Here is a 23,251-nt window from a genome sequence, read left to right on the forward strand (position 1 = left end):
GTTTGGCCATGGGATCGCCGCCTCAGGGATATTAACAGAAATTTATTTAGATAATTCAGAATACACAGATTTTAAACAAACCTGTATGATGTTCTGGCTATATTAAATCAAGACCTTGGAAATGCGGCCAATACCCTTTAAACGCCCTGGATCCGCATATCAATTTTACAGTAGAATCTCAATCCTAACAGAATCTAAATTATTTAGATTTAAGTATTACTGGACATCCCAACCGACTATCTTATCGTATCTTTAGAAAACCAACTCAAACGGTTAGTACAATCCAAAATGCTTCTCTCCATCCCCCATCCCATAAAAAAAGTAGCATAGTAAATAGAGCATTCACGGTCCCCTTAACCAAAAGAGACCCTCAAAATGAACTAAATGTTATACGATCAATAGCTAAATCAAATGGATATAATGCACAATTTATCAATAAAATCATCAACACAACTAAAAAGACGTCAAATTTCTACTTTAAACAGAGCATCAGTAGACAAAAAAACATATTCCTCCTTCATATTCAATAATATAAGCATACACCAAATTAGTAATTTTTTTTTTTTTGCTACTTGCTTTACGTCGCACCAACACAGATAGGTCTTATGGCGACGATGGGACAGGAAAGGTCTAGGAATGGGAAGGAAGGGTAGCCGTGGCCTTAATTAAGGTACAGCCCCAGCATTTGCCTGGTGTGAAACAGGGAAACCACGGAAAACCATTTTCAGGGCTGCATCTGCATCTGCCGGATGCGAGCTCACAACTGCGCGCTCCTAACTGCACGGCCAACTCGCCCGGTTTACTAATATTTTGAAGAAACATAACCAACAAATAGCTTTTAAAACAAATAAAAAAATTCCAATTTCTTTAATATACACACTATTAATCAAACTAATTAATTTTCTCAATAAGGTGTCTACAAACTGCAATGCAATAGCTGTGAAAGTATATATATATAGGACAAAAATTCATTATTTTTCAGAAGATACATGAAACATGTCAATACTTCAAGATACAATCGTTTCTGTGCCATGGCGCAATACGACAAACTTAAAACATAATTTTACATCAATTGACCAAGATCTAAGAATACTGAAAGTGGATAAGAAGGGCACCATGCTCAACATGTTGGAGAACTGTTATATTAATTTAGAACAGTACTTTAACCCTAACCATAATATTAATGAAATACCTAATATTCTATAGACATGATACCCTATAGGCTTTTGGGCTTATGCTGTGTCAACAAAATAAGGAGAAATTCTTTACGTTTCACAGAGAACCTAATATTCTAATAAGCTTCTAAGAAGTAGAAGCTTCTTAGAAGCCTTTCTCGTGGACAGTCGAGATTTCTTCTGATGACGCAGAGCACGGTTCTCTGCAAAATGTAAAGAATTTCACTACGCCCAAAAGTCTATACAGTATCATGTCTATAAGTACGGGCCGTGAAAACATCAATGGCAACCTAATATTGTTTGATATAATCATTCCCATATACACAAAATATAAACGGAAAAAAAGACACGTTAAGTCCGCCAATCAGTTCAAACCAACCTACCTGCCCCCCCACCTGCCCCTTCTCACACAACCCTCTTCCAACCCCTGCCATCATAAGCTATACTCCTGCTCCCTCTCAACAGTCAATCTGGTGTTGGTGTCTGTACCAAGCATACAAAACTTACGAGGAACATAGGGGTGAGCCTCATATAAATACATAATAATCTCGAGCTTCTAGCTTCCCTTCTTTTCTCAATAATTTATTTTATTTTATTTTCAGACATTCACTTAAAACCAAATTAGACAACAGATCACTACATCTGATGAAAAAGAATATCTATTCAAGTTACGACTGTTCCTCTTCAAATTACATACAAGTCATTACCCATATTAGTATTGAACAAACATAATTTATAAATCAAGTGGCTCATCTACACACAAAGGGACACCAACTCACAGATCAACTCAGGAACATTTGGTTGCTGCAGTGTGACAATATAGTTCAGCACCAACCACAGCAGTTTTGATGTATCATTTGGTTTCAAGTTTGCTTGTGTTGTTCGGACTTCATCAACTTCTAAATTAAGATTGTAAATTGTGACATACCAGATTGTTTACTTTATTATTGGTTATATGTGTGCATATGTCTTCCAATTGGAGTGTGGCTGAATATGGCCCAATATATATGGGGTCGACACTCTTCCCAGTTTTATAGGACAATGGTATTGATTAGGTGGACCCTCCTTTACCCTTTGACAGTGATCGATTGTCAATACGGACCATAATGCACCCTAACTTTAGGAAGGCTGATTTTGAAAAAAAATGCCAACATTGACCCAAATAAAACCCACACCCCAATTTCGTATATCAATTTTTTTTAATATGCGGGTACTATTCGCGTAAATACAGTATACTGCAAAAAAAAAAAAAAAAAAAAAAAAGAGGGACAAGAATTTGATCACATGTACCACGTAAGTGGTCCATGGTTAAGAATGAGAAGAATCCTCCATACTTCGTGGGAAAACCATAGCTTTGTGGCAGTTGTCAAATGTATCGTGCTATACCTCACAGTGAAATGGACAAGCAATGTCAAACTCTGTCATCTAGTGAGTGTAAGTAAAGTGTACATCTCTATACTCTTTATGTACTGAACCATTCTGTTCATTACTTAATAGGTGATATTTAACGCAATTGTAATTTTGCGCAACATGACGCCAAGTATAAGGGCACGATGCTGTATAGAACGCAGGAGCTTGGAGGTGGTTCCCTAGGAAGGGTGTGACTATGCACGAGTGAAACAGAAGATATGTTGGAGAAGGAAAGAGAGATAAGAATTTTGTTTTGGGAAGTACCATGCCACCTTAACAACATTTAAAGTGGGAAGAGTCAGGTTCACCACGTCACGGGAATCGAGTGATATCTCCTCTACCTGAGGGTTTTCGAGGATAATAAAATGATGAAAATTATCTTCAGAATTTTATGCACATAATGAAATGTCTAACGCCATTAATAAGTGACGAAACTGATAACTTTGCATAAATCCAACCACCGTGGGAAGCTGTTTAGTGGCTGCATACCAAACTCAAGAGTGTTTGGAGGGAGTTCACCCAGCGTGGCTTCGCTTTTTGCTCCCTATACGAGATGAGAGATTGGCAAAGAGGCATCTCATTTGACGGTAAGATAGCTGCTGGTGTGTGTCGCAGGTCTGTCTGTGTTATTGCGCCATAAACCATTGTCTAAAACAAAGACTAAGATTACTTTTGGAGTGTTTGCGATAATTTCATTTGAACTGTAGATATGTGAATAATAGTTTTTCTAGTGAGAGGATTTGATTCATCATAGTGTGGTCATGAGCATGTAATTAATTGATTTTAAACTTTGCCCATGGCATAGACTTTGTCACAGGAGTGGTACGGGTCAGCTCGTAGTATGATTTAGATCATCAGTAGACTGTAATCTGTGAACTGAAATTATTTCTGTGTTTTGAAGAACGCAGGTGTGTAGTTGGATTAGAATAATCAGTTTAACTCAACAAAATAGGCTATGAACTCACATATAAATAAGCCTTGACACACCTTAGTGCGTGTTATTTTTAACGACACATAAAACTATGTCTTAAATTCAATACGATTGAACCTGCATAGTTTACACTGGAAAACAACATCTGTATGATGACTGTGCTGTGCAGACAGAAATTGAATATTTCATTCTAGTAATTTTGGAACCAAGTTTCGAGACCGTGTGAACAGGAACGACAAGGGTGAACCTCAAGATGATGCCGGTAACGGATCAACCCGAGGACATCAGTACGAGAGGACCACCATCTATGAACAAGGTCGTCACCATACTTGGCCGAATGGCAGAGCCGAGCCCTGAAGGTTGGAGGAGGAGGTCACCGAATATGAGATAAGTGAACCAAACTTGTAAGTATGTGGTAAGATTAGAGACAGTTACGCAGAAAGTTAGCTATTAATTATGTAAATAGTAGTCAGTTAAGCCCTTTGGCAATTAGAGCAAGACTTAGTCATGACATAGGAGTCTATCAGGCTATTTTGTTAAGATGATTTGAAGTCTCTTATGCTTTTAATGTACATAACTTATCATTGAGGAATTTGCACTGTGTGTTATGTTATTTTATGGGTGATTCAGGAGCAAGGGGTAATTTAAGGTTGTTTATCTTAGTGTTAGGTCAGCATTTCTCTATGTTTCGTGACTTATATTTTGCTGTACATAAGGGTCATCTAAGGAAAACTTGTCACACTTGGATATCAGATAGGATAGTAAGATTAACGTACCATTGCAGTTGCATGTTGCATGTGCACGATTTATCTGTATGTTCCTCTATGAGTTATAAGAATTGTGTACAATATAATGATGTTATTTGCTTTACGTCCCACTAATTACTATTTTAAGGTCTTCGGAGACGCCGAGGTGCCGGAATTTAGTCCCGCGGGAGTTCTTTTACGTGCCAGTAAATCTACCGAAACGAGGCTGACCTCTTTGAGCACCTTCAAATACCACCGGACTGAGCCAGGATCAAACCTGCCATGTTGGGGTTTGAAGGCCAGCGCCTCAACCGTCCGAGCCACTCAGCCCTGCGAATTGTGTACAGGCTCATATGTTTGTCGAGAGAGAAGATGGAAATGAAAGCCCTTATCTGATGTCAAGTCCAGAAATGCAGTGGGGACAAGGTCAATGTTAGCGTTGTTTACGATTTTTTGTATGGCAGGGGACCCTCACAGTCCAGACAGTGAGGTCATTGGCACAGATACTGCACCCCAAGAAGTGTCGGCCATTTTGAAAAGCCGCAGGCTGTAACGCATTCTTTCTTTTTCGGGCCGAGATTTATTCCTGACAACGATTTTTTTAAAATTTGCTTGTTCATATTGGTGTGTACCGGTATTTGAATATGTGATATCTTTGTGTACTAGTACATTTGATGTTGATTATTAGATTGTTTGGTAACTAGGAAGTTTACCCAGAGGATATGAGTTCACACTCCTATAATTTTTAAGTGGAATTGGGCCACAAGTAGCTTAAGTGTTTTGTTTTATTTTAGTTGGCTTTTATAGCGTTCAGTGTTTCTGTTTACATGTAAATATCTCCCAAATGTAAGGGAACCTTGATGGTAAATTTATTTCTGTGAAACGTCCCTAATCCTAGCACCATGATTTTATTTTTGTAGGTCCAATGGTGATGTTCACCGAAGGACTTTCTAATTGGTTCATTTGTTCATCCGTCAGCATGTGACGTCGTTTCATTGTTATCCTTGTAAATTATAAATGTAAGCCGTTTATGGCATTTATCTTTGCACCACGAGTGTGGCCTATTGTTAAGAAGTATTGTTACAACAAAGATTTATGAACTGACCATGCTTTGTCAACTAAACAGCTAAAATAAGTACAGATTTCCTCATTTCCAAAATTAAGTTTATTAGAATTTTATCCCTGTCCTATTATACTCTCGTCACAAGAACCCGAAACGCCTATTCGCCGGGTGCAGCTAGTCAGGTGTAATTTATTTTATGGACAGGTAAGCAGGTAAGTTATGTGACCCACTATTGTTTCATGTATTTGATCCTTTCATTTTGCCCGAAGGGTATAGTATATTTCATCAGTCAAAATGTTGTATGAATGAGTCAGAACATGTTTTTGCAGTGACAATACTGCACAAAGGTTGGACTATTCGTGCAGTGTCTACAGAGCTTAATGTGGCATCATCTGTTGTTGGGAGGTTTGCAAACGATTTTGAGAAACTGGTACATACACGAGCCAGGGAAAGGGAGAAAATTGAAAACATCGGCCAGAGAAGACCGATATGTGGTGAACTCTTCTCTCCGTTGGCGCTCTGCAACTGCCCGGGACCTAAAAAATGATATAAGAGCAGCAACTGGTTGCAGTGTTAGTGACCAAACAATATGCAACAGACTCCAAGGAGCAAGTTTTTAAGACCAAGAAGACCTCATCAGGTCCCTCGCTGAACTGGTCGGCACAAGAGAGATCAACTCTGATTTGCTGAGGATCATAGGAACTGGCAGCTGCGTCAATGGCGGAATATACTGTTTACAAATGAGTCCCATTTTTGTCTAACATGGTGCGACGGACGTATCAAAGTAGATAAGTTTCATGTTCTGTATGGATGATAGACATCTGTGGTATGTGGTTAAATGCACCTAATCAATACAAATTTGTTTTTTCTAAATCACTGTGTTATTTACATATAAATACATAGATGTGGGACTAGTTTTGACCAGAGTTGGGGTCATCATCAGCTATGTACATTGTGATGTTTAGCATTGGCCAACTTTGAACATGCTAGCATATCCGAGATATAGTAATACAAAACACAATGGTGAGTTTGGCTGTTTACATATTTCTGTCAGATAGCGTCCCTAATATTCACATTACCAATGTATATTTCCACTCCACATTTCATAGCCAAACGTAACAGATAGTTCACCAGTGTATTTTGTATTACTATATCTCGGATACGCTAGCATGTCCAAAGTTGGCCAACACTAAATATCAGAATGTAATTACAACATCTTATTATATATTATAAGATTTTGATTTCTAGGTTAACTCATAAAGCTGATGATGACCCCCAACTCGGGTCAAAACTAGTCCCATATCTATGTAAACAACACAGTGATTCAGTAAACAAATTTGTATTGATTAGGCGGATCTAACCACATAGAACAGGTGATGGACGTATACGTGTATATTGATATAGATGTTGATTCCCATAGGGAACCTGAAATATTTGTTCCGAATGAGTAAATTTAAAATACCAATATAAATGGTCCGTTATTGGACATTATAAATTTTCCAGCTAACTCATTCCTGGTTGCCAGCGTTTCACCCTCGTGTGCTAGGCTGGGCTCATCAGTTGGTACCTAGCACACCTACCAAGACGCTGGCTAGTGCATACCGTGGAGGCCACTGCGTAGGCTAATTGTAGCCACCGGCAGTGCCAATGCACTATGAGACACTTTGTCCCATTATCAAAAATTGATGCCTGCTTGGCCATCAGATGATATAGATGTTGATTCCCATAGGGAACCTGAAATATTTGTTCCGAATGAGTAAATTTATAATACCAATATAAATGGTCCGTTATTGGACATTATAAATTTTCCAGCTAACTCATTCCTGGTTGCCAGCGTTTCGCCCTCGTGTGCTAGGCTGGGCTCATCAGTTGGTACCTAGCACACCTACCAAGACGCTGGCTAGTGCATACCGTGGAGGCCACTGCGTAGGCTAATTGTAGCCACCGGCAGTGCCAATGCACTATGAGACACTTTGTCCCATTATCAAAAATTGATGCCTGCCTGGCCATCAGATGATATAGATGTTGATTCCCATAGGGAACCTGAAATATTTGTTCCGAATGAGTAAATTTATAATACCAATATAATTTATAATACCAATGTGCTAGGTACCAACTGATGAGCCCAGCCTAGCACACGAGGGCGAAACACTGGCAACCAGGAATGAGTTCGCTGGAAAATTCATAATGTCCAATAACGGACCATTTATATTGGTATTATAAATTTACTCATTCGGAACAAATATTTCAGGTTCCCTATGGGAATCAACATCTATATCATCTGATGGCCAGGCAGGCATCAATTTTTGATAATGGGACAAAGTGTCTCATAGTGCATTGGCACTGCCAGTGGCTACAATTAGCCTACGCAGTGGCCTCCACGGTATGCACTAGCCAGCGTCTTGGTAGGTGTGCTAGGTACCAACTGATGAGCCCAGCCTAGCACACGAGGGCGAAACGCTGGCAACCAGGAATGAGTTCGCTGGAAAATTTATAATGTCCAATAACGGACCATTTATATTGGTATTATAAATTTACTCATTCGGAACAAATATTTCAGATTCCCTATGGGAATCAACATCTATATCATCTGATGGCCAGGCAGGCATCAATTTTTGATAATGGGACAAAGTGTCTCATAGTGCATTGGCACTGCCGGTGGCTACAATTAGCCTACGCAGTGGCCTCCACGGTATGCACTAGCCAGCGTCTTGGTAGGTGTGCTAGGTACCAACTGATGAGCCCAGCCTAGCACACGAGGGCGAAACGCTGGCAACCAGGAATGAGTTAGCTGGAAAATTTATAATGTCCAATAACGGACCATTTATATTGGTACGTGTATATTGTCATCGTAGTGAACATTATAATGAAGTAGCAGTCCAGGAAATGGACAGATTTGGCTGCGGCTCAGTCGTGGTGTGCGGTGGCTTCACAATTGATGGCCGATCGGACCTTTAGATAATCAGAGGCCGACTTGATGCTCAGAGGTACATCAATGAGATTGTACTGGATCGTGTTATGCCCATTGTAATTGTAATGCGTCCTCAGTTTATCCTGCAACATGATAATGTGACAGGGCATTCAGCAGCAGCCAGCATGGAAACTCTACAGGACTCTGTGATTCAAACATTAGACTGGCCTGCTCTGAGGCCCAACTTCAATCCCATTGATCATTTATGGGATATGCTAGACAGAGAACCTTGGGCCCATTCTGTAGCACCTCAAATTCTTGAACAATTTACAGAGGTCCTTATTGAGGAATGGGACAAAATTACACAAGAAATTGTTCGCAGACCTGTCAAGAGCATGCCTCAAAGATGTAAGGCAGTATTATGGGCATATGGAGGGCCTTAGGATATTGAAATATTTCTTTTTTGTGCTCTATGTGAATTAACTGAAGGACTTTCCACTTTGGTTTATGACAGTGTGTTGAATTTTTGGTCATAGCACTAACATGTGCGATAAGAAGTGGACAGGATATGTACATTTCAGTTAAATAAAGGTTTAATTTTCCACTCCAACCATTCCTAAAAAAAATAATGCACGTGTTTAAACTTGTCCCTTTAATTCTTTTGAGCAATGTATTTCACCAAACTTCATATTTAGAATCTACCTGTTAGTGGGTAGATTTTAGGACCAATATTATTTCTAAATCCATAAATGGTTAGGAAGATCAAAACAGTGATTTTATACTTCCACATTATATCCATGACCAAACTTAATGGAAACCAACCAGCTTTATTGGAAATCAATTTCTAAAACTCTTTTCTCATGTGCACCTTTTTGATAGGAGGATTAATAAGGGAGATACATTAACAGATGGTTTTGCAGTCTCAGTCCCAGCGGACTTAGCCCAAAAGTGGGTGCGTGTAAATCATATTTCTTAGAACTGGAAAACTACTAGAAATATTTTAAGCAAACTTTATATTTATCATTTTGCATATCCAAAGGTGGATTTCAGGGCCATACAATTTTAAATTCCTGGAAGTGACTGGAGTTTATAGGAAACCAAAACAGTGATTTTCCTCTCCCACAAAATATATAAGACCAACCTGAATGGAAATCTACCAACTTTAATGGTAATCTAATTCTAAAACTTTTTTCTCATGTGCACCTTTTCAATAAGATTAATAAGGGAGATATCACTGATGGACGGTTTTACATAGCGCAAAAGGTATTGCACGTGGAGCAGATATCTTATCTATATAAATAAAATCGTAAGGACCATGTGTCTATACACTGAATATTCTGGCGAAATTTTTGTAAAGTTATCCGTTTCAGGTGTAATAATGATCATCTGCATATTTTTTAGCTTTGTGTTGTTTATCTGTTTGTCAGTTTGCCTGTTTGAGTTCTTACAAAGGGAAAACTACTCGATGTAATTCTACCAAACTTTATATTTAAAATCCACCTGTCCTCGGGTAGGTTTTAGGGCCAATGTTATTTTGAAATCCGTGAATGAACTGGGAGTTTATAGGAATATTGAAACAGTGATTTTACACTCTCACAAAATATGTATGACCAACCTTAGTGGAAATCAATTTCTAAAACTTTTTCTCAAGTGCACCTTTTTGATAGGATTAATAAGGGAGATATCATAAATGGACCGTTTAGCAGTTAAAGTCCCAGCATTTATAGAAACATTATTCCAGATATATATTCATTAAATTAGATCTATCAAAAGACTGTAATGATCATTTAAGAATATGTTATTTCCGTTAGTTTATGCCGTATACGTATTTATCATACAGCGGTAAATAATGGAAATGCTTACAAGAAATTTGATTTTTAGTCTAAGTCCTGCGGAACACTTGGTGCATGTCACTTCAAGGTGGGTCAACAGGAAGAACTAAAGAGCAATTTTACTCTTTTCGATAGAACAATAAGGGAGGTTATCATCAACAATGGGTTTCATGAGTCTTCAGGCACAGCGCCACTCCAGTGGTCAGAGAAACAACAATATGTAACCGAGAAGCAGGGAGAATTTCACATAACTTTGGGCCTGGAATCGTACCATACTCTCTAATTGTCCACAATCTGTCTCAACTTTGTTCAGCTGTATCGTACTTCACGTTACTTCCAATATCATTTTAACATGTCGTATTAAATGTTTGAATACAGGCATGTAAATTCGCATAAATTCATGAAGGGAACATGTAATCTGTTACAAATTTCCGTGCAAAAAACGGGTACAAATGCTCGTATATATATATATATATATATTATATTTCCTCTCATTTGCGGTAGACAATGTGACATAAAATATGGAACTTTTAATGTTGAATTTGTGCAGAGGTTTTAGTTCGGTATGTAAGAAAGCGACCGTGGCCTTAATTAAGGTACAGCCTCGTGTGAAAATGGGAAACCATGGAAAACCCTCTTCAGGGCTGCCAACCGTGGGACTCGAATCTACTATCTCCTGAATGCAACCTCGCAGCTGCACGCCCCTAATAGCACGGCCAACTTGCCCGGTCGTAGATACTAACTGGGGAATACAGTAGAACCTCAATTATATGTTCCCGGAAACTACGTTTTTCCATGTTATTCGTTCAAATTATGTGGTTGAGCATCCTAATTAAATCACGTCGTAAAAATCCTGCATTATCCATTCCTTGAAGAAACTATTATCCCAGATCAACCGTCCAGAAATGTCAGTTCCATGAACGTCAAATCCTTGATCACGCATTTTTCAAAAAACTGTATCTCATGAAAGGACGGCTACGGCTTGGTGTCAAGGTCCCGTCATTGCAGTAATTTGAGGAAGTAGCCTACTGTACCGTACTGGAAAAGCGATCGGCGGTGAACTTGCATAAGGGACCATCTTAACATCGCATTCGGGTGGTATTGTTTAGAGAATCATCGGAAATTATGAAGCAGAGAGTGTCCACAACAATTGGAAGGAGACAGGGCGCATTTCGGCAGCTCTACTTGAAGACGGAATGAGTTTCGTCAAATGTTCATACTTGCAAAACGTCTATATACATTATGTCCAGGATTACAAGTTTATATTTTTTACTTTTTTTTAGTGTTTCACCGAACAGGTTTTCGGCACTTCCCTCAGGGCACTGTATAATCACTAGGCTTTCAGGCAGGAATCAAAACTGTTCTTTCTTAAGTACCAGTAACACAAATTTAGTATTTTAATATTATCGTATACGATTATGTTATAGATAAGAAATGTGTTTTTCCACCATTCAATACACAATTTATTTTAATAGATTAAGCTAGTACCGGTTTCGGCTCTTTAACGGCCATCATCAGCTAGTACATGTTTTGTTTTAGCCATTAGACAATACACAAGTTGTTATTGTATTAGGCATCCGGATGTCTAATGGGGGATGGAATAATAGCATATAATTAAAATATCAGTGGTCAGGTTAAAAAGTTATAAATAGAGCATGAGTATGTAAAACATATTAAAAACACACAGGTCACAATATATAACATTTAAAAAGTTTCAACACATTAAAATTGTACGTATAGGTAGACACTTGTTAAAATTTTTCAATTTATGTTATATGGATTCCATTCTTCTGTCCTCTGTGCAGATCCTTCTAAGTAATGTTGATTTTAGTTGCGTAGGGTAATCTTCGAGGACATTTTGAAACTAGTGTACGTCATATTGATGTGGGCCTTTGTCATGATGAAATTTCGTTATGTTATATATCCCAACTTGTGATATACTATGGCAAGTTTCAATACAGCAAACAGCAGGTCTCGAGCATGTATTTAGAAGTAGTCGGTGGTAACACTTCTCTCGTCTATGTTTGTTCTTGTAGTCTGTAAAGATAAAGTGATATAAGTATGCCGGTAGTGTGTGCATGAAGGAATGCCTAGTGTGTGTATGGAAAGAGTATGCAGTAATTTGAGGAAGTAGCCTACTGTACCGTACTGGAAAAGCGATCGGCGGTGAACATGCATAAGGGACCATCTTAACATCGCACAAACTATACTAGATAAGCTTAACACTCTAGATCCCCAAATTAAATTCACCAAAGAAACCGAAAATAACCGTGCACTAAATTACCTAGACTTAACAATAACCAGACACGACAACCACTTATCTTACAAGATCTACAGGAAACCCACACACACCTCAAATACCATAAAAAATGACTCCATTCATCCCAATACACATAAAAGAGCAGCCTATTATAGTATGATTTATAGAGCCTTTAACATCCCAATGACAACAGAAGACCAAAATAATGAATTGAAGTTAATCCACGACATAGCTAAACACAACGGATACAGCAAAGAAATGGTCAACAAAATCATTCACAAAATAAAATCACAACCTAAAACTAAATTAGCAAAAACAGACAAACCCAAAAAAGACTATGCTCTATTTACCTTCAACAACAACCACATATATACTATAACTAATATTTTCAAGAAGCACAACATAAAAACAGTATTCAAAACCACACACAATAGTACCAACATTATACATAACACTAAAACAGTCAATAATAACAATAAATACAACCAATCAGGTGTCTACCGTATCAAATGTAACAACTGTGACATAAGTTACATAGGACGTACAGGCAGAAACTTCACCATCCGCTACAATGAACATGTAAATGCAGTAAAACATAACCATTTCTCATCAATAGGCCAACATGTAGAAGAATCCAAGCATAGTTTCACAAACATCAACAACGACATGACGATACTAAATATAAACTCCAAGGGCCCCCTGCTCAACATAACCGAAGATTTCTACATTTCTTTAGACCAGTACGCCAACCCCAATCATAACATTAATGATATTAATGAAAAAACCAGCATTATTTTTGACAAAGCCATTCCGATATTAAAGAATGATTATCTCAAAATAGTAAACACACGCTCTAACAAACCAACGAATCACAAGCCTGACCCCGCCCCTACTTCTCCAACGGCCACTCCTTCTTCCCCTCCACCTACATTCCCCTCCACAGCTAATATGAGCCCCAGACTCACTCGCAGTAGAACACAACAAGCCTTCAAACACATCAGCACAAGACTTCCACAACAACTATAGTAAGTACTCTTTCCATACACACACTAGGCATTCCTTCATGCACACACTACCGGCATACTTATATCACTTTATCTTTACAGACTACAAGAACAAACATAGACGAGAGAAGTGTTACCACCGACTACTTCTAAATACATGCTCGAGACCTGCTGTTTGCTGTATTGAAACTTGCCATAGTATATCACAAGTTGGGATATATAACATAACGAAATTTCATCATGACAAAGGCCCACATCAATATGACGTACACTAGTTTCAAAATGTCCTCGAAGATTACCCTACGCAACTAAAATCAACATTACTTAGAAGGATCTGCACAGAGGACCAGAAGAATGGAATCCATATAACATAAATTGAAAAATTTTAACAAGTGTCTACCTATACGTACAATTTTAATGTGTTGAAACTTTTTAAATGTTATATATTGTGACCTGTGTGTTTTTAATATGTTTTACATACTCATGCTCTGTTTATAACTTTTTAACCTGACCACTGATATTTTAATTATATGCTATTATTCCATCCCCCATTAGACATCCGGATGCCTAATACAATAACAACTTGTGTATTGTCTAATGGCTAAAACAAAACATGTACTAGCTGATGATGGCCGTTAAAGAGCCGAAACCGGTACTAGCTTAATCTATTAAAATAAATTGTGTATTGAATGGTGGATAAACACATTTCTTATCTATACTTTGAGTCTGTCAATACGGAAAATGAAATTTATAAATAATAATACGATTATGTTATCGAGACCAGAATGTTACATACTGTACATAAAGTCATGGGAGGTTCTGGGATTGCCTATTACTGTTTTGGTCCTAATATAAGACTGGGAATTTCACATTTTTGTGCTAAAATGTTATAAGAACTGCAGTCTTTTTTTGCGCATGTTACATTTTAAAACTTTCTATCATTTGCAGCTGTACCGACTTGTGCAGCGAGTGCGCTTTCCAGCTGAGTCAAGGTCACGAATAACCGTAATTGTTAATGATATTTTGTCTCTTTCCAATTTGATTGTGATTAGTGACAGGCAGAATTGAATATAATGCATTCGAGAACTTGAGGATCGATACTTACATTTGAAACCATATTCTTGACTTAAACATAACCTTTAAAAGTCAATGTAAGCCTAATTTACGTGGTTCAAGATTTCCATAAAATGACTACGAACAGTATACCGGTGACTAAATTACAATGGAAGATTTAAAAGAAAGGGATTTCACCATCATGTTGGGCGCCTTTGTATCTAATGTGCTTTATTTTATTAGATTAGAGAATTAAAAACTACTTGTGGTCGATTGCTCTTTGGCTTGGTGTTACAGGTGTTAGATTTTTTGAAGAGTTTAGCTGATCAAAGTTGCTGAATTGAAAAAAGTTTTCAGAAGAAACTGACCAAGTTTTCCCAGTGAATGTAAATTTTCGAGATTTTAAAGTCGCGTACCGGTAATTAATGTTTGAAGCTGGCCCCACTGTCTAACTTGTCTGCCTCTCACCTGGAGGGCCCGGGTTTGATTCCCGGCCAGGTCAGGAATTTTTACCTGGATATGAGGGCTGGTTCCAGGTTTACTCACTCCACGATTACTGTTAATTGAGGAGCTATTTAATGGTGAGATGGTGACCCCGGTCTAGAGAGCCAGGAATAACGGCCGAGAGGACTCGTCACATTGACTATGCATCACCTCGTAATCTGCAGGCCTTTGGACCTAGCAGCGGTTGATTGGTAGGCAGAAGGCCACTGGGGCTGTAGTCTGGTTTGGTTTACGGGTGTTTGTTAGATTGTAAGTATACGTATTTCATTTTTGTGATGTTTAGCGAAATAGTTGATGGTTTATTCATTCCTGGATTTTCCGTTTTCCTGTATTATACGTTTTTTTTTCCCATGGTCCCTCCAAAAATGGAGAATTGAGGTTTCACTCTATGAGAAAGGTACATATGACATTTTTACTTATCTCATGAATTGGTGAGATGGTCGGAGCACTGACTAAAGCAGGTACGTAAGTTTGTGTGGAGGGAGAAGCAGGGAATGTGAGGAAGGGTTGGATTTTTTACAGTTGAGAAGTGGGAGTTAAGCCATGTTTATCCTTAGGGAGGAGCAAAATTTTCTTTAAGTGGGGAGGTCCTTTGGTCACTACTGGCTGTTCTACCTCATCATAAGAAGTACTGGAAAGCATGACTCCTCATGTTGTTGGGTGATTTTAGTTCACTTATTTGAGGTTGTCATAACGTGTTTTGTTTATTTATCCATATGACATTTAGTTAGACAGAAGAAACATTAAGAGAATGAAGGACATGTGGGCAAGGATACATAAACATGGTCCAATGAGGCCGTAACTGCAGACTATTTGTTGCATATCCGGGTATAGGGTATTTCACAATATCCTCCATGGTCAGTCCTAGGGGAACACCACTACTGGTCTCCTGTGCGAAAGTTTCAGCTGATGCTGAGAGTTGATCACATCTTAGGACTTTCTGATGGGAGTCAGGATTTGATTTGACAAACAGAGGCTGAGATGACTGATGACCCTAACAACAGTGAAGCAAGCCAAACTTTAAACAACTGTCAGACAATTTCAAATTTGCAATTCATTTTAGAAGTTTCCTGTTTTGCTAACAGTTTAGCATCACACTACCCATCTGGTGACACTGGGCAGGGGAAGGTACAATTTGCCTAGAGCGAAAACCATCTCTTCAGAATGCAAGAAAACATCAAGAGGTCCATCCCATATATATATTCATCTAGACCTTGATAAGCTGGACTTCACTTAATCCAGACAGCAAGAAAAAAAGCTCTAATCAAAATGCAGAATTCTAGCGACTGTTTCTATCCTTAACGTTAAAAATTAAATAATTGAAAGAGGTTCAACCTATTCAATACATAGGAAAGAAATGTAGTGATTACATTTTTATTTAATAGTAAAAATAAATGGGACCGGTTTCGACCCTAGTCCAGGTCATCGTCAGCCGTAAAAACATGTAAAATAATGCATATGAAAAAGAAAAAGAAAAAGATTAATTAAACTCTGGATCGGTATAAGATGAAACAGTACGTAATATTAAGAATGGTAGTATGGCACACGCAATGATAGGCAAAGTCTCACAATGTTTATGAATATTGGAGAACAGTCAAAAGGATCAGTTTCCACACACTGTCAGGCACAAAGTCACAACACTATCAAATAATATATGAAGATCATAAATAACTTGAAGTCGCAGACGAATAGATTTGTAGAAGCAAACCGCCAGCTCCCGGTGATCAGCGCGGCACATTCAAGGTCATGCGCTGCGGTCTCGAACGCCAAAGTAGAATGGAGAATATCCTGAAGGTCCAGTATTTGTCTCGGTTGCGGGAAGTTAAGTACGTGTATATAGAAATATACAACGCAAATCAGTATAATTGAAAAGTACTTGTGCTCCTACTAAGTTCTTGGAAAACAGTTGACTTGAAAAAACAATTGTAAAGAGAAAAAAATATAGTAAAAAGCCCAATATCGGAAAACAAATGAAAACTTATATGCACAGTGCGCTATTTTTTAAATTGAAAAAATTTTAGGTCATGATTGAAGTAGTCGAAGTTTGGCGCAAGACAAGAGTTAAAATTTGAAAGAGGAGAACCGAAATGAAGGTCGAGGGTTTATTTTTTTTTTTAAATTATAATAGAGAAGGTAGAATAAATTAACAGAGGAAAAGTGATAGTGAAATAAGAGAAAGAATAAAAGAAATTGAAGTTAGATGGTATTGAGGAAGGATAAGATAGGGAAATGAAGGAGGGGTAGTTTAGGGTGGGTTAGGAGGGTGGGTTATTGGAGGTAGAAAATGTGGGTGGGAACTTTGTAAGGCATGGAAAATAGAATTGGGGTTTTGGAATTTGGAATTTTTGAGAAGAAGAATTAGGAAGTCAAAAAGGATATTGGGTTTTTCAGAAATGTCGTTTAAATTGAAATTAGGGTTGAAGTACTGGTCAAGGTGGATAAAGCAATTTTCAGTAATGTTTAAGAGGGGGCCTTTGTTAATGATTTTAAGTATATTCATGTCATTGTCAATACCGGTGAAACTATGCTTGGAGTCTTGTATGTGCTGTCCTATGGCAGAGAATCTGTTGTATTTCATGGCGTTGACATGTTCAGAGTACCTGATATTGAAGTTGCGGCCAGTTTGTCCGACGTAGGAGGAATTGCAGTTGTTACATTTGAATCTGTATACACCAGATTTAGAAAAAGCATTAGACTTATTTAGAGATTTAGAGTTGTGTAAGATATCAAGATTTCTATTGTTAGTTCTAAAAGAAATTTTCATGTTATGTTTTTTAAAAATATTAGTTATTTTATAAGCATCCTGAGTGAAGGTGGAAAAAGCAGTTGGTTTTATTGTGTCTTTAGATAAAGTGGTTTTTGGACGGTGTTTGAATTTTTTGATGATGCGGTTTATGAAGGAGTTGTTAAAGCCACTGAATTTAGCAATGTTGCGGATGGTGTTTAATTCATTATTTAAATCTTTTTTGGACATAGGGGTGTTGAAGGCACGAAAAATTAAGCTGTTATAAGTAGCACGTTTGTGAGCTTGGGGGTGCGAAGAATCTTGTCTTATTGTGGTTGCTGTTTGGGTTGGTTTTCTGAAAATTTTGTAAGATAAAGAGGAAGGATGTCTAGTAATGGTTAGGTCTAGAAAATTAAGGGTTTGGTTGTGTTCTGATTCGAGGGTGAATTTAATGTTAGAAATCTTGATATCTTACACAACTCTAAATCTCTAAATAAGTCTAATGCTTTTTCTAAATCTGGTGTATACAGATTCAAATGCAACAACTGCAATTCCTCCTACGTCGGACAAACTGGCCGCAACTTCAATATCAGGTACTCTGAACATGTCAACGCCATTAAATACAACAGATTCTCTGCCATAGGACAGCACATACAAGACTCCAAGCATAGTTTCACCGGTATTGACAATGACATGAATATACTTAAAATCATTAACAAAGGCCCCCTCTTAAACATTACTGAAAATTGCTTTATCCACCTTGACCAGTACTTCAACCCTAATTTCAATTTAAACGACATTTCTGAAAAACCCAATATCCTTTTTGACTTCCTAATTCTTCTTCTCAAAAATTCCAAATTCCAAAACCCCAATTCTATTTTCCATGCCTTACAAAGTTCCCACCCACATTTTCTACCTCCAATAACCCACCCTCCTAACCCACCCTAAACTACCCCTCCTTCATTTCCCTATCTTATCCTTCCTCAATACCATCTAACTTCAATTTCTTTTATTCTTTCTCTTATTTCACTATCACTTTTCCTCTGTTAATTTATTCTACCTTCTCTATTATAATTAAAAAAAAAAAAAAACCCTCGACCATTTCGGTTCTCCTCTTTCAAATTTTAACTCTTGTCTTGCGCCAAACTTCGACTAGTTCAATCATGACCTAAAATTTTTTCAATTTAAAAAATAGCGCACTGTGCATATAAGTTTTCATTTGTTTTCCGATATTGCGCTTTTTACTATATTTTTTTCTCTTTACAATTGTTTTTTTCAAGTCAACTGTTTTCCAAGAACTTAGTAGGAGCACAAGTACTCATTCAATTATACTGATTTGCGTTGTATATTTCTATATACACGTACTTAACTTCCCGCAACCGAGACAAATACTGGACCTTCAGGATATTCTCCATTCTACTTTGGCGTTCGAGACCGCAGCGCATGACCTTGAATGTGCCGCGCTGATCACTGGGAGCTGGCGGTTTGCTTCTACAAATCTATTCGTCTGCGACTTCAAGTTATTTATGATCTTCATATATTATTTGATAGTGTTGTGACTTTGTGCCTGACAGTGTGTGGAAACTGATCCTTTTGACTGTTCTCCAATATTCATAAACATTGTGAGACTTTGCCTATCATTGCGTGTGCCATACTACCATTCTTAATATTACGTACTGTTTCATCTTATACCGATCCAGAGTTTAATTTATCTTTTTTCTTTTTCTTTTTCATATGCATTGTTTTACATGTTTTTACGGCTGACGATGACCTGGACTAGGGTCGAAACCGGTCCCATTTATTTTTACTATTAAATAAAAATGTAATCACTACATTTCTTTCCTATGTATTGAATAGGTTGAACCTCTTTCAATTATTTAATTTTTAACGTTAATACTTTCAATACGGAACAATGAAATTTTTATCTTTAAATGTTTCTATCCTTGCTGTGTTTTATGTAAGCTCCTCTCTGGACAGGAACACAAACATAAGTGTGTTTCAATATTCACGAAAAATAAGCAGGAACAGAAAAACCTGACAAGGGTGCCTTGATGGCTAATATTCGTGTAGAATTCAGAATCACAAAGAGCCTCCAACTTTATGAATGATATAATGTGAAGTGAAGTGAGTGGATCAGCAGTAAGAGCAGTCGGAGTTTCACCAGAAATGTTATTTCCATTAATCCTGTCATTTAGTCCGGATTAACAAAGCTTTACTGTATACAAGAGTTCAATTCCCATGAGCAACAAAATAGAATAAAGAACAAGTCGCTCATATGGCTGTAGTTAAAATGTATAATTAATTACCGGCCTGCAGAAAGGGAATCCACGAAGATTATGACATCTTGGTCTTCCACTGTCTTGAACTGCTCCTCAACGAGATCATCAATAAGCTGATCTGATAAAGTAATGAAGCATTCAGTAGCTTGAGGACAATAGTCGGTTAATGGCTCAGGAATGCGGAGTACCTGAAACAGCATTCATCAGCTTCAATTTCTTTCTAACTGATAGAAACAGTGAGGTAGTCTGTGTCCTTCAAGTTCAAATCACAAAACACTTTCAATACCTAAATTGTAATGTCATTCCTGAAACAAAGTCACTAAGTGGAAGTTTCACTCTGTTCAACACTGGAAATATGACATGTGACACCCTTGTGTTGTAATTGCCATAAGCTGCTCTTACTCTAACAGTTGTTTCCTAAAATTCTGCTTGTGCTAAATTCGCCATATTCCTCAACACTGACTAAGTTTTGTGAGTTCATCTCATAGTTATTACAGCATAACAGTGTCTTTACACCTGCTTTATATAGTCAACTTTTTATTTCACTTAAGTCAGTTAACACGCGTTTGCTTCACCCTCTCAATGTAGACAGGCCACCCAGAAACTAGACCTATGTACGCACTGTGCTGTATTTTATAATGCTTTAAAATCAACTGCACTTCAATTTATAAGAAGTTTTCATGTCAAAAGCAGACGTGCCAACTTTCAAAAGTCCATAATCAGGAGATTTTTGTAACATATCCCCACATTTCGACACATCATTGATGACGTAACTTTGAAGAATATTTAACATATTATACTACTGTACTCAACCATGTAATTTCTCTTATTAATTAATTAATTCATTCATTCGTAAGTACTGAAATATGGCATGTATTTTATAAATACTGAAATACTGCATGTATCTGATTCTTCATTGTAACTGCCTTAGAGTTCTTCATAAATTTCTGAACTAGATTTATGCTCAAAGCACTGGCCTTGTTGAACAGGTTTTAAGGTTTAATTTTTTTCCAGAAATCTTTTTCGGGAAGGTTTGATCTGAACTGAGTTGTCTTTGTAAATATGCTAAAAAATATTCTCACAGACGACACTGTTATGTGGAAACGATGAAATAAAAGGCATTACGTTAGAGATTCTGTCATATTTAAGAACACCACAGTCTTGCCAGTGCCCACTGAACAACAATTCTCTCCAGCTACTACGAGAATGAGGAAAAACCTGGGATTTTCAAAAATGCAGGAATGCTAAATCTGTTCTCAAAATTGGGAGGCAAGTCTCTGTGATCAGAAGGGAGGGAGGAAGGACCAAAAATAGGGAGTTTCCTGCTTAAATCAGGGGAGTTGGCACGTACGCAAAAGTGAACTGACAATGGACGGGTGTCCTAACTTCATCAGGTGTCAGTGATATCCACGACTAGTGGAAGGAGGGAGATCCTTCTGCCTAACCATTAAGAATAAGAAAAATTACACATTTTTTACTTCTCTCAAGCAATTAGCTATAACAAACCAGTGTTGCCAAATGTCCTTTTCCCTGTCATTAATAATAATTAATATTAAACACAATGTGTACGTATGATTTGAATATATAGAAATTACACTGTTGGTACATGCTTTCACCTTTAAGGTAGTATTCTTTGTGTGCAGTCAAACAGTTTCCTGGAGTCGTTCGTCTAGGAACCTTTTGGTGACTGTGATTAGTGTTTTAAGAATCACGTAAGGTTGGTTCCTAAACAGCAAATGCGGCTCTGACTCATTACATCAAACATCATCATAAACAATGGATCATACTGCCATACGAAATAAAACACAATGTTCATAATCAAGTCAGTTTTAAAACTCACTAAGGAATTAAAGAAAGGAAAAACACATACACACATTCCCCCTCCCACTCATTTAAATTTTATATATTTCTGCTTTTATTTTAATATACATGTTATATAACCATATCCTTAAAATAACAGATATATATTGAATGATTTAATTAATTTAACAAATCTTTGTAGTATGATTATTACGGTCTTTCCTACTTTCGCTTGAATATCATTTTCTTCTTTCTTCAATAAATTAGTCAGGGAGGAAAATTTTTGAACACATTTTCAGCTTGCAGGCTGGTTGTATCTTCAAGCTTACCACATTAGGGAAGCCCAGGAAATATACAGGGATCCAACTAAATCAACAGAAACAGGGGTGACTACCTTATATATCACTCAATTATAAGCTTTCTTTTAGTGTTTTTATGTACCTTCTCAGCTTTTGTATTGTTTGTATTTCAAGCATGTCGTTCTGCTACTGTGTAATGTATTTTATAATAAAGCATTGGTGGTGCCACCTCCTTCTGAGGGACATCACGGTTCTATAGCCTCTTGTTCCGGCACGGCTGCGCCAGTGCTGACTTCTCCCATACACGCACCGTGCCAAGCGGCTATAAAAGCGAGGGGGAAGTTGGCTCTGGAGCAGTCGTACAGCGGGGACAGGAGGCAGAACCAAGCTGTACGACTGCTCCAGAGCCAACTTCCCCCTCGCTTTTATAGCCGCTTGGCACGGTGCGTGTATGGGAGAAGTCAGCACTGGCGCAGCCGTGCCGGGACTGGGGAGCTGGATGCTCTGCTCTATCAGCGGACATGGTGCGGCGTATGACAATCGGCGTGATTGTTTGTGGTGCTGAAGCTTGACTACGTGTCTGAGGTTGTTTGCTTCTCTGGATGCGACGGACCACTTGGTAGGATAATGTCGTCTGTTTTACTGTGGCGGCCGTTGGACATTCTCCGATGATCCGGCGGGGTTGTGGTGTGGGGTGAGCCCGAGGTTCTTTCCTTGCTATTTGCTTTACGACGACTGATGTTTGTTGTCAGGTATAACCGTCTCTTGACTGTACAGAATGCATGCAATTATATAATATACACATCAGTACAAACATTGTGCTACTGTTAGGTTAACCATGAAAGTAACAATTTCAATTCTGACTATTTCACATTATGGTAGAAACTTATCGCTTATCACAGAAGGCAGATTTTAAAACTTATCCACACCAATTTAGTAACTCTTCTTAGAACTGCTGCTTCACGTCTCTCGTACATGTTAACAATAGAGTCCTAGAATAATTTTTGTAGAGTAGATGACTACGTTTTCGTTTCTGAATCAATTTTTATTCCTTAACAGAAATATGGGGGTTGGAGCAAAGGTCACTGCAACGGTTTTTTCTTGCAGATACGTGAGCGAATCACAAACTGCTATTTGTCGCGTAGAAGCTATTCAATTATGCATTCACGTGAACAGATGGCTGTGCGATTGCTGGTAGTAGCACAGAGAGCACTGCGGCAAGCATCGTGCGTGATGAAAGTAACCCGTGTTGAGCAGTG

At 37.9% G+C, this 23,251-nt stretch overlaps 1 protein-coding gene across 1 annotated transcript in view; it reads right to left on the reverse strand.

Annotated features, from left to right (window-relative positions):
- LOC136857482 (tudor domain-containing protein 1) overlaps nucleotides 1-23,251 on the reverse strand; it is a 305,315-nt gene that overhangs the window by 96,930 nt on the left and 185,134 nt on the right. Inside the window, exon 6 of the mRNA XM_067136158.2 lies at nucleotides 19,921-20,081. Within this exon, the coding sequence (XP_066992259.2) occupies nucleotides 19,921-20,081 (161 nt within the window). The remainder of the gene's footprint in view (nucleotides 1-19,920; nucleotides 20,082-23,251) is intronic.

Source organism: Anabrus simplex, chromosome 1, assembly GCF_040414725.1.
Source record: "Anabrus simplex isolate iqAnaSimp1 chromosome 1, ASM4041472v1, whole genome shotgun sequence".
Taxonomy (NCBI): Eukaryota; Metazoa; Arthropoda; class Insecta; order Orthoptera; family Tettigoniidae; genus Anabrus; species Anabrus simplex.